This window comes from Oryx dammah, unplaced genomic scaffold (assembly GCF_014754425.2).
Source record: "Oryx dammah isolate SB20612 unplaced genomic scaffold, SCBI_Odam_1.1 HiC_scaffold_15, whole genome shotgun sequence".
Taxonomy (NCBI): domain Eukaryota; kingdom Metazoa; phylum Chordata; class Mammalia; order Artiodactyla; family Bovidae; genus Oryx; species Oryx dammah.
In genome coordinates, this window is record NW_024070199.1 from 4,989,707 (window position 1) to 4,998,952 (window position 9,246).

The window sequence follows — 9,246 nt, forward strand, 5'->3', positions numbered from 1 at the left end:
AGGGAAATGCATTAAGGAAAGCAGTGGATGGAAACAGATGAGCCACAGGTTGGCTTTCTTCCTTCCTGGAACTTGTTAGATTCTTGCTCTAGTGGCAGGATGGGGAGAGCTCTGGCTTTATGGCTACAGACCCAGACTGGAATGCAGACACACCGAGTTCTTCCATTCTGGTTCATCATTGCCAGAGCAATGGCTGTTGTCCTGATTTGATTTCTCTGAAGTGTGGTGAGAGAGACTACCTTGATGATTATGATTGTTCTGAGAAGGATGCCTTGTCTCTTTGCAATTTCCTAGGACTCCATTCAGAGAAGAGTCAGGATGAGTGTTCACAACCCTCCTAAACTTGTGATCTTGGCAGCAATTGGCCTGCTGAGAGATGAGCTCTCAGCCATCTCCACTTTGGAGTATCTGCCCAGAGAGCTCTACCCACCACTCTTCATGGCTGCCGTCTTTGGCCGACGCAGGGAGACCCTGAAGGCCATGGTGCTGGCCTGGCCCTTTGCCCGCCTGCCTCTGGGGGGCCTGATGCAAAAGCCTCACCGAGGAACCTTACAAGCAGTGCTGGATGGCCTTGATGCCCTGCTTGCCCAGAAGGTTCACCCCAGGTGAGTCGGATCCAGGGAGCCTGGCAGGGTCTTGGATGTCCTGGAAGAGACACCTGGTGCCAGGCAGAGTGGTTGACCAAGTGGTGGACCAGAGGCTTCTGAAAAAGCTCAGAGGCCTTTAGAATTGCTGAGATCACTTTGGGAAATCCCTTACAAAAGCATAATAGGAAGGATGGAAGAGGAAAAAGGGCTGGGGGAGAGGGAGCGAGAAAGGAAATAAATAATAGCAGGTGAGAGCCAGAACGTGAAGTAAGGGCACAGATGGGGAGATGGAATGTTCCCTAAACTCTGAGGCTGTGGACTCATTCAGTGTGGATTTTGAAGAATCTCACCCCACCCATCTGCTGTTTTCCCACAGGAGGTGCAAGCTGCGGGTGCTGGACTTGAGGAATACTAACCAGGACTTCTGGAACATGTGGTCTGGAGTCAAGGACCACATGCCCTCAAGCTCACTGCTGGCCCCAGTGGCTGAGGACATATCCAGGACAAGGCATCCCTTGACTCCCTTAGAAGTGTACATAGAACTTTGTCTTATGAAAAAGCCCCTGGAGAAATTCCTTACCTACCTCTTCAGGTGGGTGGAGCAGAGAAAAGCCTCCATACACCTGTGCTGTAAGAAGATGAAGATTATTTCAATGTCCAAGGAAAATATGAAGAAAATTCTCAGGATGGTGAAGCTGGACTGTGTACAGAAGGTGAAACTGAGTTTCACCCAGAAGCTGTCCACCCTGGCCCAGTTTGCTCCTCTCCTGGGTCAGATGAGCAATGTTCAGAGTCTCATTCTCTCCCGCATTCGTGGGTCTGCTGTTGAGGAGCAGAACAATCAGGATCTTCTGCAACTGACCTCTCAGATCCTCCATCTGCAGAACCTCCGGGACCTCCGCATGGAAGCTCCGTCCTTCCTGGAAGGCCGTCTGGACCAGATGCTCAGGTGAGGCTCTGCCAGCGGCTGACTAAAAGTGGACACAATGGTAGAATATCAAGGGTGGTGTCTCCTCTGCAGATCCACTGTGAAACAGTGTTACAGAAGCGTGACAATCCAGGTGGGGGGAACCTATTACAGAAGCTCTGGAAAGGGACATCATGCTGGGAGCCCACAAGTTAGGGGGCATAGATCTAGTGCAAGTGTGTATGTGATTTCTTCTTTGGGGAGAGATTTCTCTGTTCTGAAGATTTATGTAATAGGTAAGTGAAGGGGGCATTGAAGAGGTAAACTCACATCAGGCTGATCGTTGTAAAAAGAAACTCCACAGTCACTAACCTGTGACCACAAGGAGCCTGTTTTAAAGTCCAAGTCAGTAACATGTGGCCTTTTGTTCCATATAAGGTAATTAATATACAAGAGATGCATGGTTCTGGAGATGATGGTAATGAAGCAGAGCCAAAAGAATGTAAAAAGTGATAGAAAGTTTATAGATGTCATAGGGCTGGGAGTCTCTAAAGACTGGCAGCCCCAGGGTGTGATGTGGGATCTTTTGTTTCTACATGTATTTCAAGAGCCAGTGGTATATGCACCGGCAGCTCACCCACAGAGTGGCAATCTAAATGAAAAGCATTTTTTATCTCACCTCCCAGAACTAACACTCAGAGATGTCCACCCTGATGGACACTGTGTCACGCTCTCCTCTGATCATGTTCTATTGCATTCCATTATCTTCATTCATCCTGCTAAGGAAGTAGAGTGTACTGTACTCTGCTTGACAGATGAGGAAAGACGGCTTTCAAGATGATGTGAACGTGATCCAGTCACACTAAGAAAATGGCAGGACTCAGCCTAGAATGAGACTGGGCATTCTGGATATTGAACTTTATCAGCTTTGGGCCAATCATTGACTTCTCTGGAACTCACCTGCCACTTTGGTTTCCCTCATCTAATTGCTTCTTTCTCACCCCCCACCCCCCCGCCCCACCAGGTGCTTGAAGACCCCCTTGGACAACATCTCAATCACCAACTGCCTGCTTACAGAATCAGACCTGACCCATCTGTCCTGGTGTCCAAAAATCTGTCAGCTGAAGGGCCTGAATCTTAGTGGTGTTACCCTGACCGACTTTAGTCCCAAGCTCCTTCAAGTTCTACTGGAGAAAGTTGCAGGCACTCTGGAAGAGCTGGACTTAAACCTGTGTGGGATCACCGATGTCCACCTCACGGCATTTCTGCCAGCCCTGAGCCGCTGCTCCCAGCTCAGGGTCCTCACCATGTGTGGAAACCTCTTCTCCATGGCTGTCCTGGAGAGTCTCCTGCGTCGTACTGACAGGCTCCCTGATTTAAGTTTAGAGCTTTATCCGGCCCCTCGGGAGAGTTACACCTCTCTGGGTGTCCTTCATTTGGAGAGACTTGCTCAGATAAAGGCTGAGTTGAGGGTGATTCTTACAAACTTAGAACGTCCCAGGAAGATTTGGGTTAGCCCCAGCCCCTGTCCTCACTGTGGTGATGACATGTGTGGTCACCTGAGTCCCAACACATAATTGTGTAATACCCTGCCTAACCGGTTGCTTCTATCAGAAGCTTTCTTCTGGACACTTGAAAACCAAAATCTAAGACATACATCCATTATGAAGGGAAAACACAGCCCTGATTTCTGATATTAGCCCAGTGTGATTGAGAAAACGTGATCCAGCAGGGGTGCAGGATTCCAAAAGTGTGTGTTGACTCGTGAAATTGATGTGACTTTTATAGAGATGTGTGTATAGAGTCAAATACGAAACTGAATTTCTGGCAGATTCAGTCTGAGACACACATGTTTGAGTTATTTCTGTATTCAGTTGTAGAAATGATCAGAAATAAAGAGACCTTCCATGTAAATGATAAAGGCCGTCCATGATATTGTTCTGCTTTCTGTATTTACATCTCATGGATCTCCAGTTACTGGTGGGGTGGAAGCACTCTGTTGCCTATGATCTGAAACTCCATCATTCCCTAGCTATCTTTTTTCTTCCTGGTTTCCTTACTTAGTTCTGTGGGTTAATACAAACAGCAAAGGAAACACACTCTGTGGTCCTCAACAGCACATCCCTGTCAGGAGTGGGTACTTACATGCATATTCCTAGAGAAAAATACAAAAATCATACAGGCATGAAACATGGTTTTGTTACATTTATACCACATTTCAGAAGTATGTCCTTTGAAGACTAGGTCATGTCAATAACAGTTTCATTCTCTTCCCATACCTACTATTGGTCTTCCCTATCGAGGAAGACTAGTAGAGCATGTTTTGACATCAGCATATCAAGATGTATAACAAAATGTCTGTAATATACACCATATAACTTATAGTTGGCCATTTCTATCCTCAGCTCCCTACTCTCTCCATCAATCAGCTGCAGATTCATTATAAAATATTTCTTAAGATTCTCTGGATCTCCTGTCTTACTAGTCTATAATGATGCAGAAAATATTTTCCCTTGTTCCCCCTTCTCATATCTAGATATATACTATTACTAATATTCTCTATGTGGTTTTAGATATGATTGATGGGCTCAAGATATTTAGCTATGTTAGAAGCCTGGGTTCCCATTGTGTAGTGCAGAAGACACTAATTTTATAAAGTAGATAGGCTATAAGGTATATAGCTCATTACATTTATAAATTCATAATACAGTGAAGAGAGGCACAAGACATAAACAATTTGAAAACAAGTTAGAATAAAGTAAATAATGATTAGTGAAAATAAATTGTTGTCTGGTGGCAGTAATTCATCAAGTCCACAGGGGAGCTGGAGAAACCAAATTCTGGAGGAATAAGCTAGAAAGAAAAAGATAAATCCTTCATCTTTGTTTACAAAGTCATAAGCACCTAAGATCAGGTAGAACAATTACATCTCAAAGAAACAGGGAAATAAATGCAAGTTACTCCAAAAGGGCTTTTATATCTGTAAGGTGAGAATTCTGAAAAAATATTGTATCATGCTGGCTTTTCCTAACTGTGTGCACAACTATCAAATTTGGAACGTCAAAAGAAGCCCATTTGGCTGTCTATTGTCATAATGCTGAATAAAATTTGTCTTCAACACTTAACTCCGTGTTTGTCTGTGATTTTCTTTGGCACAACTGATGACAGCTTAGGCAGGAAAGGTCCTTCTGAATATCCCCCATATTCCTGCATACCTGAGAATGACCAACTTGAATCTGGCCACATGGCAGAGCTCCATATCAGCCCATGAGCTTTCTTCAGAGACTGTTTTTCTGATTGATTGATTGATTTTGTTTGGGCTGTGCCAGGTCTTCCTTGCTGCAGGCTTTCTCCTGCTGTGGTGCACACGGCTGCTCTTCATCTCGGTGATCGGGCTTCTCCTTGTGGTGGCGGCTCTCGTTTATGGGCTCAGTGGTTGCTGCTCATGGGCTTAGTTGCCCTGTGGCATGAGAGATATTCCTGGGCCAGGGATTTAACTGGCATCCTCTGCATTGTAAAGTAGATTCTTAAACTCTGGACTGCCACAGAAGTCCTAGGTTTAAAAAAAAAAAAAAAAAAAAGAGTTTTTACTGAAGTATAGTTAAAACATTGTGTTTTTACTTAAACATACAATTAAAAATAAACACAATAGGTTAAAGCATCTGCTTGCGATACAGAAGACCTGGGTTAGATCCCTGGGTCGGGAAGATCTCCTGGAGAAGGAAATGGCAACCCACTCCAGTATTCATGCCTGGAGAATCCCATGGACAGAGGAGCCTGGTGGGCTATAGTCCATGGGGTCACAGAGTCAGACATGACTGAGCAACTTCACTTTCACTTTCTAAACACACAACTGAAAATAATTTTAGTTAAATTATTGTGTCTCATCTTAACTGTGGGGCAAAGGGACTCAGTTACACACATGTATATTCTTTTTCATCATGTTTATGTTTAAAATGTCACTTGATTACTTTACAATATTGTATTGGTTAATTAAAAAAATAAAATAAAGTGTCACTTGAGTAGAATCCACTTTAATGCTATTTTATGTAAAGGTCATGTATATACATGAGAGAAATATGGTGAAAGCGATCTTCTCCAAAGTGACTAAGAGAGAACACCCTTCAGGGAGTCTTCACCTTGGTGGGCAGAGGTGTATAAGAATTTTTCAGGCATCAAATAACTGGGGTGGGTGAGAGGCATGTAAAATTCTTAGAGATGGAGAAAGGGTCTCCCTTTGACATTCAACTTCAAAGAAATCCTTGTATGATGTGTCCCAAAGTGACAGTCATCCCTGAATGTGGTAGTATGCTAACACCAATAAGAGCTTCGGTATTAAGTGCAGAAAAGATGTTGGTATTTGTGAATAGAAATAGCAGAATTTTATTTCTGGGCCTAATGGTGTCACCTTGATCACAATCTGTGTGGATTTAGCTAGGTCTGAAGAAACAGTAATCATCTAAATACAGTAGAAAAGGGGCCAGTGAAATTATTATTTATTTGACTTCTAAGACTCCTGGAAAATGGCTGGGGAAATAGCCATCTGGAAAGTGTCCTCAGTGAGACAAAACAACAAAAACAATAATTTAAAGAAAACCTCTGGATGACAGGGTTATTAGGGGCTGAAGCAGGTTTATTTCTTCTCTGATTCCAAGTTCCCAAAGAGCCCACAGTGCCCACCCTCAGTGTGCTGTGCTGATCTTAACTCTCTGGGAAAGAACAGCCTCTAAGGTGACAGTGTCTCCTCTGAGCCTCTCTCTTTTCCTGTCTTTTTTCCTTGAAATTTATTGCATTTCTTTATGTGGCCTTGAGTCTTCACAGTTGTTCCTGCTTTTCTCTAGCTGGGGCAAGGGGGCTGCTCTCTAGTCTGGTGTGCAGGCTTCTCACGGAGGTGGCTTCTCTTGTTGCAGAGCAGACTCTAGAGTGCTTGACTTTCAGTAGTTTCAGCTCCCAGGATTTAGAGCACAGACTCAACAGTTGTGACAAGTGGGTTTATATGCCTCACGTCATGTGGGATCTTCCCAGACCAGGGATCAGACCCATGTCTCCTGCATTGGCAGTCAGACTTTTTATGACTGAACCACAGAGAAATCCTCTTTTACTATCTTAATATCACCCAGAGTAACGTATTTAAATTTCTCTGTTTTTCAAAATATAAAAATGAAAAAGAAACCTTTATTTTCCATTGCTGGGATCATTCATGAGGTCCCTTTAGGAATGCTCAGCTCCAAACTGTCCAGAACCACTCTTATGCTCACTGAGGTTTTGACCTGTCCACCTTCAGAGAAGGCTTGGCTTAGGCCTAGAAAACCAACCGCATCCCCCAAAGCTCTTCCCTTGCTGCTGGAATAGGCTCAGAATTTCCCATGTTTCCTATGCAATACCTGAGTGAAAATCTCATACAGGAATGAGTGTATTTTGCTTTATTTAATGACAACACCACTGTTTTCATGAAGCTGTTTTAATTCAAGGACATTTTGCTAATTTTGACTTGACCGAAATTCCCCCAACAATGATTCTGTCAACTTTTGTTCTTTCTTGTCCAAGGGCAGGAATCAATAATCCCTTTCATGCTTGACCCACAAGAATATAATTGTCCATATTAGTAGAATACAGTCAATATTTGTAAAGTGAATCAGTGAATAGGTCCTTGATTACCTGACCACCCCATCACTCTCTGTTTGGTGATGTGTCTATGATTCAATCAACTAATCTAGAGAAGTATGATGATCCAATCAGGGTCAATCCAATGGTCGCTCTGTAATCTAATCAGATATACAGTTCCGATTGGGTTAGCAGTGGGACAGAGGGATGATAGAATAAGAAAGACTTATAAAAATCTCAAGCACTGGAGAAGAGGTGCAGAATTTCCTGGCTCTGGAGACATCAGAGGGGTTTCTCACAGGGTTTGAGGTGTGAGCACCCCACCGGGCACATTAGAGCAGTAAGTTACCACCCTCATATAAGAATTCTCTTCTCTTGCTAGTGGTTAGCTAATCTTGGATGGTGCCATGTATCTCTAGTGCAGTGAGACTTATTAAAAAATCAGTTCTTTCCAATGAACACGTTTCAGGTTTAATTTTGCCTCTCAGTGTAGTTTTGCCTGAACTCAAACATTTTAATTAGTGCTTTAATTTCTATCATTTAAAAATATATTTTAAAGACATTTAAATATGTATTTAAAATATCTTTTTGGAGTTTTGTTTCATGAATTTAACCTCCAGTTCAGACACAAATGGCATTCCTCTTAGGGGTAACTGAGGATGGATGCTGTGCTGGTCCACACGACCTTCCTCTCATTGATGCAGGGCTCTGAATGATGCTCTGACGTCACCCCTCATAGAGACTGGAGTGAGTTTTCAGTCTTCCTGCTGCCTGCTTCCAGGTGGGACCTGGATTAATCAAAGCACTCTATGGAACTGAATGGGCAGGTGGTTGCCTTTCCTCTGGATTGGTACTTGTGAGAGGCTTGTTCTGAATCTAATAGGGAAAGAGCTATAGCTTTGTGCCCATTGAGACCTGAATGGCCTGTGGCCTGATGGAAGCACGTCCACCCCTGCCAGAGCAGTGCCTTAGTCCTGAGTATATTCATCTGAAGGGCTGGGAGATCGTCTTAGGTGTGCCCCTGCTTGGCCTGACATGGATGATATGCTCACTGGCATTTTCCACAAGATTCCTCCTGAAGCAGAGTCAGGAGGAGTGTCCAGAATCCCCGTAGGCTCCTGGCCCTGGAGAGAATGCACCTGCTCAGGGACGATGCCTTGGTCTATTCTTATCTGGAGTTTCTGCCCAGGGAGCTCTTCCCACCCCTCTTCATGGATGCAATCCATGGGAGACACATCAAGACCTTGGGATCATGGTGCAAGCCTGTCCCTTTGTCTGCCTGTCTCTGGGGTCCTGATTGCCCTGCCTCATGTGGGGCCCTTACGAGCAGTGCTGGAAGCACTTGATATCTTGCTGGCCCAGAAGGTTCGCTCCAGAGGAACCAGATCCAGGTAGCTTGATAGGGTCCTGGGCACCCGGAAGAGACCTCTGGGGTGGGCCAAGTGGGGGGCCCATGGACGGACCGAGGGCTCTGAGGGTGGCAGAGGAGAGGCTCAGAGGCCTCGGCCTGCTGGGGGAAATGTCCTCCTGATGTGCAAGGGTGCCTGAGATGCAGTGGGGATTGAGAGGACATGCCCCATCTCCTTCCCGTGAGGCTTAATCCTACTAGAAGTGGAGACCTGGAGAGGAGAGGGGAGAAAGGGAGCTGGAGAACAGAGAGGCACAGAGGGGAGCCAGCGAGGCAGGAGGTGACAAGAGAGATGTGAGGGAAACCCAGGGGGCGGTCTGTGGTCTACTTCTGAGTCTGTGGCTGCAGTCTGTGTCGATGGTAATGCATCCCTGTCAATCTCCTGTTCCTCATAGGAGATGCAAACTGCAGGTGCTAGAGTCACCGAATACTGGCCAGAATTTCTGGAGCATGTGGTCTGGAGCCAGCACTCAAGGGTGCTCACACTCAGGAATGGAACCAGTGGTGGAGCAGAGCTCAAGGACACACCAGGCCTTGGCTCCCTTAAAAGTATACACAGACCTTTGTCTGAAGAAAACGACCCTGGATAACTTCCTCCCCTACCTCCCGAGGTGGGTGGCGTAGAGAAAAGCCTGCACACACCTGTGCTGTAAGAAGCTGACGATCTCTGCAATGGCCCTGGACAGTATCACAAAGGTCCTGAATATGGGGCAGCTGGACTGTATCCAGGAGGTGCAAGT

The 9,246-nt window shown here is 45.1% G+C and overlaps 1 protein-coding gene across 1 annotated transcript; it reads left to right on the forward strand.

Annotated features, from left to right (window-relative positions):
• Nucleotides 1-318: 318 nt before the first annotated feature.
• Nucleotides 319-3,071, forward strand: LOC120874846 (PRAME family member 8-like). The gene is made up of 3 exons (XM_040256539.1): nucleotides 319-605; nucleotides 964-1,536; nucleotides 2,519-3,071. Exons 1-3 carry the CDS (start codon nucleotides 319-321, stop codon nucleotides 3,069-3,071), a joined length of 1,413 nt encoding a protein of 470 aa, XP_040112473.1.
• Nucleotides 3,072-9,246: the final 6,175 nt, after the last annotated feature.